A 17,342-nucleotide genomic window follows, 5' to 3' on the forward strand; every position below is an offset into this window, starting at 1 on the left:
AATTGTTTCTAAAAATAAAAAAAATGTATAGATTTAAATAAATTATATTTACATTCTGTATTTTCAAACATAAAATGAATAAACATATAGCAAGACTGTCACAAAGTTTTTTAGTATAAATATACTTAAATGCTTAACAAGACTGACACATTTTTTGTTTATTTATTAAAAAAAATGATAAGATTGTCAATATTATAAATACATTCATAATGATTATTTGTTAATTAACAAAAAAATTAAAATCTTGAAGTTTCTTTTTCAGTAATTCATCAGTAGAGTGCGCCAAAGCAAATGTCAATAAATCACTTAACTCAGAAAATTGTATACTACATATTATTTTAGTTGTTTTTATTATTTTTCTCTATTTAGCTATTTACTACACAATTTAAAATATTATTACTATTATTTTTTCTTATACCCATTTTACCATATATTTATACCTAAATTGAACGGAATTTCATCTAATAATAAGCAAGTAGTGAGAACGATTGTAATACCTGTGTGTTATATACAATGACTAAACATAATAAATTAATAAACTATGAAGATTTACTATACATGAAATAATTATTAAATGTCTATTGACTCAATTTTTTTTTTCAAATTAGACAAATCATAAACTAAATACTAATGTATATTATACATATATTTTTTTTTTGTACCTATAGATTATACTTTAATATACCTATGTATTGTTATTAACTGAGTATTCATGTTTCTTAATAATGAATGTTTAGTCTTACAATTTGTAGATAAAAATTATAAATTAATAATGTATTATATTATATTTGAAATATTTTTTTTTCATAAATTAGATTTAAGTGACTTAGTGTATACTAACCACGCTAGATTATAATATAATAATAATAATTATAATTATTATTATTATAGTAGACTATAATCTACTGTGATACTTATGTACTGTGACACATAAAGGAATAATTTAGAGATTTTAAGCAGATCACAAGAATTTTCTTTGTATAAAGTTTAATTATAAACTCAATTGTTTGGTGATCGCATTAAGTCAATGGTTTTCATAAAACGGACCAATATGAGTATAGATGAATAGGGGTCACTAAAGAGTAAATTAATGGTTTTTAAAAATCTGAAAACTTAAAACCGTGAGTTATCATATGTAAAAATTCAAAATGTTTAAGAACTTAAAAACATATTTCCTGGGTATCAAATCCAGGACTTAATGTACGACATAAGTAGAAACTAATATGACAAATTGATTTATTAAAAAATTGGTTTGATGAACCATGGTTCAATCAAACCAATGGTTCATTTATTGTTTTAATTACTTTAGTGACATTTTTAGTATACGTGATATTTATTACAAATTCATTTAAAAAATATGTTTGTATGCAGCTTCTTTATTTATTTTTTCATACTGTATCAATTTGTTTGAAAAATTTGTATAAAAATAAATTATGAATACCTTTTTTTTATAAGTTAATTAAATAGGTACATCTCATAAAAGTTTAGTGAATTCAATTTACAATCCAACTTATGACCAAGATACATTGGGTAAAAATACCTAAGGTTTAAATATAGTGATTGGAGGTAGGTTCCTTAAGTGGTAATAACTATAAGAGTTTAGAAATATATTATTATCTATTTACTCAAAAATTGCTCATTAATATTCAAATCAGATTCTTTAGTGATATTATATCATAATTGTGCAGCTATTGGATAGTAAACTTAAGCAATAGTCTTACAATCAGAGGTTATAACAACTACGACCCTTACGGAAAATATTTGGTTGGTACAAAGTACATATTTAAAAAACATCAATCTAAGGCTTACTTAGAATAACTGATAAATGCAAAATGTTTTTCATTTGGACTGAACAACAAGAACTAGCATGTCGATAAGACATCAGAAGGAAATATAGAAACTGTATAATATGGGGATTCGCTCTGATACGGGGTAAAACCATAATTGGATTTTCAGACATATTGTATAATTTTAAAGTTTTACAGTTTACACGGATCCGATACAACATTCACAAATTCATAACTATGTTTAAATAAAAATTAAAAATAGCAGATTAGAATGACAATATGTTATTAAATAACAGCCTCATATAATGATAATATTTTTGTTGTGGGCACACACTGAGATAGATAAGATATACTGGAGCGCGGACTCGGCCGTAAAAACGAGCCGTCGTGTTTGACGTTATCCCCACCACCGAAGGGCAAAACATTTCATTTTTACATCTTATCTATCACAGTGCGGGAACATGACATCAGAATGGGAGATCAGCAGTTGTTCGAAAAACGATAAGGACCCGAGAAGCGATAATCAATAAATCTTACCAACCGTTGAAAGCAAAAATATGGGCATCGTTTTTAACTCTGAGACCTACCATAGGTGGTGCTGTTAAGCAAATCGAGAGATAATTTTGTTTTGAATATATGTTATTCAGTGCTTATCTAACTATCTTTATCATTTTTCGAACAACTACCCTACACACAATGCCAGAATCATGCGTATCAGAGCTACGACACACTACCTCATTATTTCTATCATGAAATTGTAATATTGCGGTGTTTACAAAATTTAAGCTGTGACTGGAGACTGACTGTATTTAACATTCGATATTACCTTAATTGAATTCAATCAAACGAAAATGACAACGAGGGTAAGTTAAATATTAATTATTGAAACCTTTCCAGCTACTTTACTTCCACTGGGCAAAGAATAATTATGCACTATCTACTATTTGACTTTTACATCAATGTCTGATTGATTTCTTATGCAATGCTTCAGTATTATTATATTCAGTAGGACATACCTTAGATTTTATACATATAATATACTTTCTTTTTTTTTTTTGAGGTTATGTCGACGACCGGGAAGAGACCACTTTCGCATTGCTTCCTCCCGGCCACCATAATATACTTATTACTTATGATACATGTTTTATTTGTCTTTTAATAGTGAAAACTATACAATATTAGGAAGTTGTTGTTATTAATTCTGCGTAAATTCAACAGATAACTTAAATTTTAATTTAGCTTGAATTAGTATTTGAGTTCAAAGCAATAGGTATTATAGTGATTATTTGTTTTTTTTTTTTTTTTTTTTGTTAATATTGTGTCTATTTGTATACCTAAAAAACGTTTGTAGCATTAAATGTAGTGAATTAAATTTAAAATATTCATTTATTTTCTATATATTTAATCTTTTACTTATACAAATTTGATGTAACGTAAACGAAAATATAAACATCAACTTGTATTTGCTTTTCTAGGCTGGAACTGCACTATCATTTGAAAACCCGACCACACTGAAAAATTGCATTAGCTATTCGAAATTTGATAACTATGGATGGCAGACATTATATATAAATTATATGTCAAATGTTATGAAAATAATTAATATTCATGGTGATATACGAGTAAGCCGTTTGTATTTGCTTATACAACTTGATGTAAAAAAAAATAACTTAGATGATACTCTTAAAACACTGGAAAGAGAAGAAATATTAATACAACCGCCAGAATCAATACAATTAACATATAACATAAAAGAAATTATAAAAGATGCCGATCCCATTTACTTAGATCTAGTTGGAGAATATTATGCCTATGATAATGAAAAACTACACGAATTCATTGATCAAATTACTACAAATAAGAAAAACTATCCAAGACTTAAGGAGTACAATGAACGTGTTAATCATTTAGCTACTATAAAAAGATTAAGAGATGATTTCAAAGTTCAAGAGTTTTTAAAGATGTGCCCTGATCCAGTTAATTACTTCACAAATATTAAATTGAATTCAATTACTACACATTACAATGAATCACTGTCTTATTTAAGTAACAGGTGAGTTTTACTTGTAGCAATTTTTAATGTATTCAATATTAATCTTGAAATCTTTTTAATTAATTTATTTTTATCAGGTTCAATTTTCTTCCATTGGACAAGATACGTGATGATCTGTCTAGATGTGGTTATAATTTATCAAAGACTGTGGACTCTTTAGTAGCTTCTGATAAATTTTTTTATTTAAAAGGTAAAAGAACATGGTTTGGTAGTCGTCATCAGATTAATTATAAGACAACAGAAAATATTGAATTTTTAAAAGAAGTAATTATAACATTTAATTTATTGATGTTCTATGTACGCTGTAATTAATCAATTACCTAATAATTATTTTAGATTGCATACCTCGATCATAAAGATGAAATTCTGAATTATATAGAGTCTGTAAAAACTGAACATAGAATTCAAGTGGAACAAGTAAAATATTTAAAGCAATATATCGTTAATGTGATATTTAATTGATGTTAATTATCATTTTTATAGGCTAAGTGTATTGGCAATCTAAACGCTTGTGAATGCTGTCTCGATAATGAACTATTAACTACTGAAGTGTTTTCATGTCCAGCTGGACATACATTTTGTTCTTCTTGTATAAAAAAGTAAAGTATTTAACAGTCAAGTATTGTAGGTTATTTTTTCATTATTATTTATTTTATTTATACATATATATTTATAGAGGTACAGAAGTTGCAGTTGGTGGAGGTAAGGTGGATATTAAGTGCTTTGCTAATTGTGATGAAGAATTCAATCTAACAATGATAAAAGTAAGTATTTATTTTTTATTACTTAGTTGTTTGTCAATCGACTAATAATTTGTGTATTTTCAGAGTATTGTTGATGACAAACTATATCAACGTATTATGAGTTTGAAGCAAGCACAAGAAATTAAAGCAGCTGGCATTGAAGGACTTGAAACTTGTGCATTTTGTGATTATTCTGTTATTTTATCCCCCGATCTCAAGATTATTAACTGTTTGAATCCTGAATGCAAAAAAGAAACTTGCAGGTAAGAAAATTGTAGTTTTTTTTTTTTTTTTTTCATTGAACATTATTACATCAGCTACTATGGTCATTAGTTATTAGTTGATGTTATATTTACATGTAAACTTAAGTTAGAATAAATTCATGTTTATATTAAGTTATATTTGTGTATTGTATATATTAAATCAGGAGTGGACTAAACAATTATATAGTGAACCAGTGTTATATTATGTTCAAAACAATCTAAATTGCTGGAAGATTTATTTTGTAGACACTAATTTTTTTTTATGTCACAACAGTGAGCATGTAAATGAATTCGGCCTACATTGTTTAGACATAAATCTTACTCTGATTATTCTCGGCCTTTAGACACAAAGTTACAGCACCTATTCTATTTTGTGTTAAATCATCAATTTATTACAATCATTTATTATTTTATTGGTATATTGTATTGAAATAAATTATTAAGTATTATGCTCTATATTAAAAAGCCATTTGGCGTTAATTCTAATAAAATAAAATAATCAAATAACTTATTATTTGTGTATTCTAAGATTTTTTTTTTATTATTAATATTGTTTTCTTTTGTTCGTCGTGTGTAAATAAAATAATATGTATTGAAATCTTTAGGAAATGTCGAGAAGAAAGTCATTTGCCATACAGATGTGATCAAATAGAAAGAGCACCAGAAGTAGAAGTCAGAACTATGATTGAAAACAAAATGACTGAAGTACTCATAAGGTATCTAACCAAGTTAGATTTATAGTTGACATTTTGATAATTATAGTAACATTATTTTATACATCTATAATTTCTTTTGCTTATTCAATATAGAATTTGTTATTATTGTAAACGTAAGTTTGTCAAGGGAGATGGATGCAACAAAATGACTTGCAGTTGTGGTAAACAAATGTGTTACATATGTAGACAGCCAGTTGATTCTAAAAATTATGCTCATTTTTACAACGAGAAAGTGATAAAAAATAGGTAGGTTTTATTGACAACTAATAAATTATATAATATTGAAAAATGTATACGTTTGTTATTGATTATTAGGTGCCCAATGTTCACGGATGAAAATATTGTACATGCTACTGCTGTAGAAGCAGCTGCTAGATTGATAATCAATGAACTGAAAATTACGAAACCAGAATTGTTGAGGAATATTGATATCAACAAGATTTTGCCGGCATTAAAAAATCCAAATAAGATTCCAACTACTCAGCAATCTGCTTTAGCTATAAATAAACTAGTCGCTACAATTATTGGTGAAAACGTTGAAGATATTAATAATCTCAAAGATATGAGTGAGTTGTTGTCCTATTTTAATGTTTTTAAAGCATATTATTGATATATTTTAATTTAATTGTTTTCTAGGATCATTGGGACCGCAAGTTAAAAAACCTAAGCATTGAATTGCCTTACCATCAGCAGATTTGTTAATATTGCAAATGTTTATAAATGTGACTAGTTATAAAGTACAATTTTCAGACCAGTGTTCTTAATTTTTATTTGCATACTTTCAAGTTGATATTTTTTAATTAAATCTTGGCCATTCTTTATTATATTATTTAATTTAAAGAATTAATATTTATATATAATTTAATCAACTTGAAATTGGATGTGTCATCAGAATAAAAATTATCTTACATTTCCAAATTATTTATTATTATTATTTTTTTTCCACTTTTACCTTTGTTTTAGATTTAAAAAAAGTTTATTTATAAACCTAATCATTAAGTTATAACCAAAACAGTATCACTTGAATAATGTATTACATACAAGTTGATATATGACGGTCAATTGATTTATATTACAATCATGAAGAATCTTTTAGACTTGAAGAGATTTAAGTGAATAATAATTTCATTCAGACTGTATCGGTGTAGGTGATAAATTATTTACATTGTCAAAGTAAAAAATTATAGTCATCAAAAATTAAAAATAAATCAAATACAACCAATTTGATTGTTTTTTTAGGACTACCATCTTGTAAATATTCCTTTGCGCCTACAATAAAACTATTTAACTATACTATAACTCATCTAAGTAAAGTTTTTAAAACAATTGTTTACTATAAGCCATAAATTATTAGTAAAGGTTTGTAAATGTTTTACTGAATCTTATAAATTACATTCTTTATCAATATTTAAAAAATTAATTTCTTATGTCATTGTGTATTAATTTAATACTTGACTAATACTTATTATAAATTAAATTATGTTTTAATTATATTAACTGATATAATTGTTCTAATATACTTTGTTGTCACAACACTAATATCAATAATATTTTAATATCTATGATTGTATAATATCGTAACAAAAAAAAAAATATACGTATTCATGTACTAATTTTATTTTATTATATTGATATAAAATTAATTTAATTTATTTTAAAACGTTTAATAGAATAGCATAAGTTCAAATATTCATATTGTAAAAATTATATCAAAAATATAGTGGAAATAATTAATTCATAGTATTTTTATTTCGGTTTAGAAGTTGTAATTTGTAGGTACATTGTTTTATAGTATGCCGAACTAGAAATCTAAACTATTGAATGGTGTTAAATAATCAAAAATTTAAATTGCAGATCTGGTCAATTTTAGGGAAAATGTACATAATATTTTTATATTTATTTTCAAATGCATATCAAGCATATATTATTATTATATAACAAAACTGATTTTTTGTTCTTTACCTATGTATTTTAAATAATATTGAATATAAAACTCAATATTATTTTTTGCAAGTATTTATTATCATGTATTGATTAAGTCAAATGCTAACGGTGTGATGTCCATTTAAAATAAGATACAATATTATTGTATTGTCAATAAGTTATAAATTAAATTTATCTTTAATCTATTTATAGTTTATTTGTTAGGAAATGCTTTGTACACAATTGACAATTTATAGTATTCTTCATGATGTTTTTTTGGAATTTTGATCATATTTTTGAATACTAAAATTCTTTCATGCACATTTTGCCTAACTCTCTACCCATGAAGTATGAACCTTATTCAAAAGTTATAATAATATGAATCAACACGATCGAAAGATTTTCAGAGATATTGAAAACTGGATGAGAAACTTCAGCATTATCGCCATTTTACAAGAGAGTAATGTATGAGCTTCAGTTAGAATCTGAATAGTTAAATACATTTTAGTTATTTTAACAAATCATCATTTAAAATATATTAACATAATGTAGATACAGACAATAAATAATTTTTAAATATTTGGTTTTCAGTTATCCTGATATGAAAAAATAATATCAAGTAACGTTAAACAGTAGGTAATAGGGTTTAAATTTTTAAAACTTGTTATCAATTTTTATGGTTAATTACTTATGAAATACCTAAACGGCTAAACAATATTACCAGTAAGTAGAATAATGGAAATTACAAATAAAAAAGAAAATTTACATCAAAATTGTGAGAAGTAAATAGGTAAATAACTATTGTAAAGATATATAATTAATATTGAATTTGGCAAAGTAAAAAGGACCATTCTTTCTATGGTTTTTCATAGAGCATCTAAACCATTATCAATATTTAAAATTGTTCCAAAAATTTTTAGTATTTATTTTATTATAATTTATTCAGATTTACATTTTTATCATTAATAAATTAATAGAGTACATAGTATATTTCAATACTAGACCATTATTGAAATAACTTAGGTATGTTACTTATGTGCACTTTAAAATAACATTTGTAAATAAACGTACCTTTTATTCTTTTTTAAGATATCCTGTAGACAGTTTATTAATCATTTATTTTTATATATATTTAATATTGTGAAGAAAGAAACAATTGTTTTTTTAATCAAATATTCATGTCAATATTTTATGAAAATGTATTAAAGTATTGGTAATGTATCATGTTACTTAAATTAAAAAAAATTTCTGGCAACGTTTATAACTTATAATTAAGTTCATGTTTAACATTATTTTGATTCATATTAACATGGATAAGTTATTAAAAAATTAAAACTTTTTACAGTTAATCAGTAATCATACGGAACATAAAATTGGCATTTACAACATTGACGACATTGAATTTAAACATTCGAAAGTGATTTTTGATGTATTTATTACTTTACTAGATTATGTTTTTTAAAAAACTTATTTTTTTTTTTTTTTCTCATTTATAACATTAGTAATATTTAAGTTAAATAAATATGGTCAACTTTGAAGTTTAATGATATCAAAAATTTTTCAAATTTAATAGTTATATTTGTGTTTTGTCTAAAATATTATTTTTTATTAGTTATTATTTTAAGTTGATTTATATTAATCAATCTTCTTACTGACATTGATAATTCCTAATTTTTTTCATAAAGTTACAGTTCCTTATTATTCATCAGACAACATTAATTAGTCCTTCAGACATATTGAGTAAAATGTAAAATATTACAGAAGTTATGTAAATGAAAAATACACAATTTTTTACTGTTGAGCATCTTTCCACAATCTTATATAATTAAATGTTTAAAATACTTGGTACTGCTATTTTGTTTTTTCTTCACCTACAAAATCAAGCCTTTAGTATTGACTTAGGTTCTGTACAACTAATATCACTAGATAATGGTTTTTAAAATAATTTACACGACCATTTCTAATCGATTAATACAACTGTTTTTATTGTTTAAATTATTGTTTTTTATTCAAATGTATGGAATTCCATTTCTTTTATTGTTGTCTTCCAACTCTATATTATTTTGATATTAATAAAAAACAATTATTCTAATGCCGCTGCTCCAGAAATAATTTCAATCAATTCTCTGGTGATCACAGCCTGTCTGGTTCGGTTGAATGTCAAAGTCAGCTTGCCAATCATTTCAGCTAAATAAAATGCATTGACAATGAGTATTTTTTAAATATGAAAAAATATTATATAAATAATACATCAGTAATAGAATTTAAGTTACCTGCGTTCTTGCTGGCATTGTCCATAGCTGTCATTCTTGATGATTGTTCACTGCAAGCAGACTCTTTCATTGTGTAGTATAATAAAGCAGCAACTGTAAATTCTTGGTATGATTCCATAACACCTTGATCAATACTGTCATACAACTGTAACTTTGGTGCAGCTAACATTGTTTTAGCGCTCAACAATGGTACTTCTTCGGTTTGATAAGACACAACAGTTCTTTAAACAAATGATTTACAATTAAAAATATAATTTGTTATTGACATCAGTAATAAAGGTAATTAAATAATTTTTAAGATAATATACTTGAATCGGTTGTAAACAATTTTTCCACTGTTGAAATCCAACTGGATCAATTCATTGGCCACTTTGGATGCGTCCAAAAATGTGGGTGGTTTGCGGCCAACTTCATTAGCCACCACAGCAATATTTTGAGCATACAGTCTGTTTACATTAATCATGTATTAAATAATTTTCTAAATTTAAAATAACGATTAAAAAAGGCAAATTTTTTATCAGATAATACATGACATTATCTAGACAGTTAAACCTTTAGTTTAACTTATAATTTATACAATTCGTGTATTCTGTGCATTATTATTTTTAATATCACTTTTTGATTAGTAAAATTATTTCAAGTCATATTCTATAAAATTTAAATTTAAAATACTTTTAAGTTTTCGTTTATTTTACAATCAAAATTCATCAATCAAGTTGTAATTAAATAAATAAAAAAAATATAATTCAAATAAAGCTCTACGTTAATAACAATTTTTAGCAATAAATTTATTATACATAAAATGTTGCACTAGTACAGACCCATGAGTAAAAAATGCATTTATTTGAGTAATTGATGGATCAATAATTACATGTTTCATAAACTGAATTCAACAAAATATATTAATTAAAAGGTTATGTAAATATATTAAATATAGCAAGCCAATTTTTTTTTATAAAATAATATGAATAAAAACAAAATTGAGGTATTAAACTATTATTTTAATGAATTTTCGTTTATCTTAACCCTAGAACACACGCTACAAGTCAAAAAGACCGGGCTTTTATAATTTTGTTCATTGCTTCAAAAATATGAAATATTAATCTAACACAACCTAGGTACCTTCTAATTAGGTGATAAACTAAAATTAGATACAACTCCCAATTGTATAAAATTTGATGCCTGTACTATAGAAGGGTTCAAAGTTCATTATTTATTGAAAAAACTGTGAGTGGTATACTACAATATAACCTTATATATATTTGATATATTTATATCTTATATGAAAGTTGAATTTGTTTAAATTAAGTATCAATAGAAACATTTGACAATTTTTATTTATTTAAAAGCAATATAATAATGATTATTTCAATTTATCGAGTTGAAAAAGACCAAGTGCGTAGAATCTCGTGGATATTTTTAACGCGTGTAATCTAGGATTAAAAATACAAAATATTTAAGTATAAAATAATACTAATGATTTAAATACGCTTAACTGGATTTAATTTTAATAATAACCAACCTATCGTTTGAATTTATTTAAAAGAAATACAATAATACATTTTCAATTTATCTTATGTATACTATGATGTATACCTATCTGTTTCTTTTGTATTTTACAGTAAAAAAAAAAGATGATAATATACCTACTTATACTTCATTATAAAGATATTATCAGTATATATTAAAGTTATATCATTAAATACTGAAAAAAATTACAAATCAAATAATGTTTATACACATCAATATTAATACTAACAGTTAAATTACTAAAATAATTTTAAACATTTAATGTTAATTCATTTTTTTGTTTTTAGTAATAATAAAAATGTTACTATAGAGGGGTAAATTTTAATTAAATAGTATTTAATAGATGAAAATTAAAAATGTATAAAGAACTAAATTTTTGTCAGCTCTATCAACATAATTTATTTTTATACCAAATGTTAAAAATCATATGACTTATGATTTATAAATGTAATTCTACATTAAGTCAAGTGAGAAATAATTGTATGACTAAAATCAATAATGTGTACAAATAGTAATACACAAATAAAGCAGATTAATATTAAATTTTAATTATTTGATTCTATCGTAATACCTCTGCAAAAGTGCACGAGACTTGTCACCCACACAGAATACTTTTGATTGAGGAGACTCAACAGCTTCTGCACCCAATTCGTTACGAATGGTTTTCGCAACGTTTGTGTGGACTGCGCCACAAAGACCACGATCAGATGTTATAGCAACAATTAATTTATTGTTGTTACCATCATCCACTGCTTCGGTGGCACCAGACTTTTCATAAAATGCCTAAGAAAAGATAATACACATTAAATAGATATATGACTTTTTGACTCTTAGCATATATAGTAATTTGGTACTTTTCGGTTATCCCTGCTACCGGCCAATGCCGCTAATGACTACCACTGGTCTAATTCTGTTTCTAGACTACATATACATCCACTGTCTTCAGTCAATCACAACTATCTAACCAAATAACTATTATTTTAATAATTACTAACAGTTTTTGACAAAATTATGGGCATTGTTTTTTAACCCAGTGACCATGGATTGATTAATTTGTACCTGTGACCTACCTTAAGTGCTGTTGCATAGCAAATCGAGGGAAATTTTAGTTTGCGAGTGGCAACGCTGGCATCTAATTCTCAGACGGTTATTTGGTTAAATTCATGTGGTGTCAAAAAGCACAATAATCCATTTAAAAGTGTTTTAAATTGAATGGCTGAACATTTTCCTCCTCGAAGTTAGTTATTAGTTGTTTATTAAGTTAGTTATAAATTTAGAATCCATTTTTTTAAATTATGTCATATAAAGAAAGGTAGTAGCAATTATGTGATAATAAGTCACACTATAATATACATTATATTAGATACATAAATGACAAATTCATGTTGATCGTGACTTTGAGGAGGTAGTCGGGATAATGAAATTGTGACTTGTCGTAGTCGGGATAAACGAAAAGTACCAGTAATTTGATACATTGTAAAGACTATATTTTTATTTATATTATTATCATTACGATTTACCTTAACACCTTCACCGTACGGACGAGCTTGACGTAGTTCACGTTCAGCTCTAGCGTACTTGGCGGCGGACACCATCTTCATGGACTGCGTGATTTTTTGAATATTCGTCACAGATTTTAAGCGCATCGAAATTTGTTTCAGAGTGGCCATGTTACGGTTTTGCTGTTGACCGGCGGCGGCGCCCTTCCTGCAGACGCATAGGAAACAATAAGCGCAATATTAATAAGATGCATCGAGAACGCAAGCGAATTTTTTCGGTCGTTGGCATTGCAAAAAAAATAAAAATGGAAAATGGAGAAACGACAAAAGCCCAAAAACAACAATTTCGATGACCACGTTATAGCGCGCGCGTGCGGGCGGCGTTATTAGAACGCCATCGCCATTTTAATACTTACAGGCAGACCACCATAGTAGTCGGTTTCGAGATCATCATCATCGTGGCGGAGAGTTTGGTCGGACGACAGTAAAAAATGAAAAATTTCGTGCGAGTTTCGACAGAGCGATAGCTAAGCTGATGTCGAAGTGGATAGTGTCCGTAAAATCTAATAACTGTACCGTACTACGGCGGGGTCAAATAAAGGGTACGCGTACTGCAATCTGGTTATCGTGTTACGCCGCCTTATCAGCGCCAGGCGTTGTCGCATGACAGCTGTTTGTTCTGGCGTGGAGGCATAGTTTGCCGTTGCGTACCGTTCGCCACTTGCGATGCGCGTCATCTCCGTGGAGGCGTTTCGTGGAGGCACCGTGAGCGCACGCCGGTCGAAAAAGTAATGGGAAAACAGTTTTTTTTCTTCTGTAGTCGACATTAAAATATTTATAATTAAATATCGTCATTAGTTGATAGTTTCTTATTGTTATTACATCGTCTGTGGTCTGTCGATTTAATATTATTTTAACGCCACGAAAAAACTGTGAAACCTATTTAGAAGACATTTTTGTTCCATTAGGTAGGTATATAAAATAAGTCAACAACTTTTGTTATACTACTTTGACCGAAATAAATTATTATTATTAAGTTCTATGACTATGGAACATTTTTCTAAAAAATTATATTATTATAGTTAGGTAGTACCCATAAGAAAAAAATTATATTACTTAACACAATATTGTTTTCTTTTAACAAACCTACTTTGACAATAATCTTGTTATCTAATGAATACTAAATTATAACTCTATATGCCTACTGATAGAAAATAACCAACTTAACATACATGTTTTCTTTAGCAAATTAATTTATATTATAAATGCCAACTTTCTATTAACAAATTTATTAAACTATAAACTTAGGATATAGGTAGGTAGGTATTTTTCTTATTCTTAATCCGTGTTTCATATACCTACTTAACTTTAAATACCTATCGAATTTAACGTAGAGAAATAAAATGAAAAATGCAATAACTCCTTATTTAACCTTAGTTAACAATAAAATATACTATTTAATGAATGGTAGTCAATAGTCGTTTTAGACGTTTGTAGGAGGTTAACAAAAAATTTAATTAAAAACATTTTTATTCCATATGATAAAATGTATTTTAAATACATAATTGATAAACAAAATTATTTTAATTTCCATGTACTTAAATATATTACTTGGGTAACACTGATTTTTGTTTTTAATTATACGTTACGACTTACGAGACGTTTTTTTTTCGTTATAAACAATTAATTTGATATAGCTATAAAGACCAAAAAATATGTCTCGAAAAAAATCTTGTACAATGTTTGAAACAATGTTTATAAATGAGTAGTTATAGATGGAGATAGGGCAATATTAGTTTAATAATTAATACACATATTTTAATAGGAAAATAATTTTAAATCAATTTAAATTGTATTTTATTAATTAAAAATAATGTTGCTGAAAATAATTAAAGACAAATATTTTTTTAAAAGTATACAGTTATATTAATATTAAAATATTCCACTGTAAAAATTAATTTTATGATTTAAGAACATTTAGTTATTTTTAGTAACTTGTATGTTTAAAATGCGTTTATAGATAGTTTAAAAGTTTAAATTACCTCCCTGTTTACATATACACATACATTATGTCATTATATATTAATTATTCGTGGAAGCAAAGTTTCAAAGACAACGTTTCATGTTAGTTAGCCTCTATTATATTGAATCTGTTTGAATATAGTTTGAAAAGCTAATATTATGTTAACAAATAATTTGTTTAGGGTTTATAACGACAAATGTGTGTATAATGAAGATAATTGTATTAAAAGTTTTTACAGTTTACCAGGATAAGTGTCTTGGTGAAAAGCCCATAATAAACAAATCAATCAAAATTTTAATATTTTTGTTCGTGACGATAGATTATTTAATAAAAACTGTGGTAAAGATATTATACAGGAACTTACTCTCTCCGTAATATTTACTTGAAGATTTAATTTATTTTTTCGAAAATGTGTTATTTCGAGTGCAGATCCTTAAGTATAGAAAAAAGTATCTTAGACATGATGTAATATTATGATTGAAGAACGATTATCAGGATTAGCATTTATTTGTAGTTAAAATAAATCTAAGTAGATACATCAACTTATCAATACGAAACAACATAATGAATATGTTTTCAAATGATAATTAAAATATGATCTTTTTATGTAGAAGTCCGTAATGTAGGACAGTTAGAGATGTTGTCAAACTAAAAATTAAAACATTACGCTTAAGCACGTTAAATCTTTAATTTAAAGAGTCAATTTATTAAAGAGTTTACGTACACGTTTCTCAACCTTTGTCAGTGTTATGGTCTTTTTTGTGGTTAGGGATGACAGTATGACAGCTACGGTTGCGTAATTTGTTAAACTTGCATAAATTATATTAAAAAAAATAATGGAGAATGGAGATAATATACACTTAAATATGAGTATTACCTAAATTTTAAGTTTGTTAACCAATTTTAGTTTTAAAATAAATGGTAGTACAACCCAAAATCTAGACAAGTCTTAGTTTAATACGCGGTCATATTTTTATTAGATTAATTAGAGTAAAAACATAATTTGGTTCGATTTTTAACGTTAATCTATTTTATATTTTAGTGAAATGCGAATGCCTAAATCTAAAAAAAATAGCCTATGCAGCGTCGTAAAACGTCTAAAACTCAAAAAAAATTTGGGTTTTCAATTATTCCAGTATATAGGACTACTATAGGTAAATGTGATACGTATATTATTATTATTTTATTATATTTTTATAAAATTATTTATATTAATAAATCTTATTGTAAAATCCATTTTATTTTTGGTTTGTTAATAGGACATACTACACACTTTAGGTACAAAAAAAACCATACAAAATAAAACCAATGCATTTATCTTTCTACTCAGAATCTACGACGAAGAAAAAAATGTTTGAACGATAATGAAGAACAAGGGAAAATTAGAATTTTAAAACGAGAAATAATTGTTTTCGAATTGTTATAAAAAAAAGGCATAGGTACAATGCAAGAATAAAATAAAATATTGTTTTCAGAATATTCAACTGCACGTCGGCACTCTGAACAAAATCAAATGAAGAGTTCTGATCGCATGCTAACGACATAAAAGTTTATTCATCGTCATTCACTTTCTTCTAAAAACTCAGTTTAGTCAGACTTGAAACAATTTGTAATTTTATTTAATATAACCGTTGTTATTTTGCGTGTTGCAGTACATTGGGTTGTATTTAATAATAATAAAACATGTTTTTTTCTTCGTATAATATTTATAAAGAGTAGGTAACGCGGTCGAAACGATTTTGGGGATCTAAAATCCTCGAAAATAAGAGGTTTTCAAAGTTTAAGTAATCCTCGTGACATTGATTCGTAGAGAGATTGATCCTGGATTCGAGAGCGCATTAAAGTATCCAGGGGAGGAGATTAAGCTCATCGCCGTGCCGAACACCGCATGCAACGCTCGGGACGTGTGCACCCCCCGACGTGTGCGCTATCGCCAGAATCATTTGTTCTGACCTCCACAACGTACATCCTACACGCCAGTCCGATAAACAGCGGGTAGTACGTGACCTACAAAAACTACGGTATTTCTCTACATACACGCGGCTATCAAACGATTGAACTTGTTTTGGCCATTTTACCTGTAATTTAATAGACTATTTGCATGCAAAATTGTAAAACGGTCGTAGTACGTCGCAGTACACACTTTAAAACTGCTATTGGAAACTGGAAAGTCGATATATCTATCATTTGCGCAGCACAGTCATCAAACAAACCGTTTGTACATACAAAATAATAATAATAATAATAATATCATACGATTATTGGTTTTAAATGTTTTAATTTCCAGTCATGATTTTGACGTTAAATTATATTGTTAACGATGCCAAAGATACCTATGTTATTATTACGCACAATACGCTTCGACATTTGATTTCAAACGTAATTATTTTGCAGTTTTAGTTTACAATCGTAAATTAATATTCTGTACTTGTGAACTTTGTAATCTAATTGTAATTGGATTACCTACGTTTAAACATCAAACGATTCTAAATGTAAACGGTGATTTGTACAAAACTTTTGATAAAATTTCCG

General features: G+C 26.5%; 2 protein-coding genes and 1 long non-coding RNA gene across 3 annotated transcripts; 2 read left to right on the forward strand and 1 right to left on the reverse strand.

Annotated features, from left to right (window-relative positions):
- The first annotated feature begins 1,435 nt into the window (after positions 1-1,435).
- Positions 1,436-6,464, forward strand: LOC114125422 (uncharacterized). Its single transcript, XM_050208688.1, has 11 exons — positions 1,436-2,650; positions 3,263-3,840; positions 3,918-4,104; positions 4,177-4,257; positions 4,324-4,439; positions 4,517-4,604; positions 4,668-4,846; positions 5,452-5,562; positions 5,656-5,808; positions 5,878-6,128; positions 6,199-6,464. The coding sequence occupies exons 1-11, from the start codon at positions 2,639-2,641 to the stop codon at positions 6,234-6,236; spliced, it is 1,794 nt and encodes a 597-aa protein (XP_050064645.1). The 5' UTR covers positions 1,436-2,638; the 3' UTR covers positions 6,237-6,464.
- A 2,978-nt stretch (positions 6,465-9,442) lies between these two features.
- Positions 9,443-13,390, reverse strand: LOC114125419 (ATP synthase subunit gamma, mitochondrial). The gene is made up of 6 exons (XM_027989055.2): positions 13,204-13,390; positions 12,809-12,995; positions 11,860-12,071; positions 10,067-10,204; positions 9,759-9,979; positions 9,443-9,672 (listed from the first exon to the last, which is right to left on the reverse strand). The coding sequence occupies exons 1-6, from the start codon at positions 13,242-13,244 to the stop codon at positions 9,569-9,571; spliced, it is 903 nt and encodes a 300-aa protein (XP_027844856.2). The 5' UTR covers positions 13,245-13,390; the 3' UTR covers positions 9,443-9,568.
- A 134-nt stretch (positions 13,391-13,524) lies between these two features.
- Positions 13,525-16,996, forward strand: LOC126553538 (uncharacterized). Its single transcript, XR_007606559.1, has 3 exons — positions 13,525-13,755; positions 15,853-15,964; positions 16,070-16,996. It is a non-coding gene; the product is annotated as an uncharacterized LOC126553538 (long non-coding RNA).
- Positions 16,997-17,342: the final 346 nt, after the last annotated feature.

Source organism: Aphis gossypii, unplaced genomic scaffold, assembly GCF_020184175.1.
Source record: "Aphis gossypii isolate Hap1 unplaced genomic scaffold, ASM2018417v2 Contig00255, whole genome shotgun sequence".
Lineage (NCBI taxonomy): Eukaryota > Metazoa > Arthropoda > Insecta > Hemiptera > Aphididae > Aphis > Aphis gossypii.

Excerpts from the sequence above, each read along its gene's own strand:
- LOC114125422 (XM_050208688.1), top strand. Across the intron at positions 4,105-4,176 it reads ATATTGAATTTTTAAAAGAA|ATTGCATACCTCGATCATAA; the intron begins GTAATTATAACA and ends TAATTATTTTAG. Across the intron at positions 4,440-4,516 it reads TGTTCTTCTTGTATAAAAAA|AGGTACAGAAGTTGCAGTTG; the intron begins GTAAAGTATTTA and ends ATATATTTATAG.
- LOC114125419 (XM_027989055.2), bottom strand. The coding sequence starts at position 13,244 with ATGATGATGATCTCGAAACCGACTACTATGGTGGTCTGCCT. Across the intron at positions 12,072-12,808 it reads CGTACGGTGAAGGTGTTAAG|GCATTTTATGAAAAGTCTGG; the intron begins GTAAATCGTAAT and ends ATCTTTTCTTAG. Across the intron at positions 10,205-11,859 it reads TCTCGTGCACTTTTGCAGAG|ACTGTATGCTCAAAATATTG; the intron begins GTATTACGATAG and ends TAATGTAAACAG.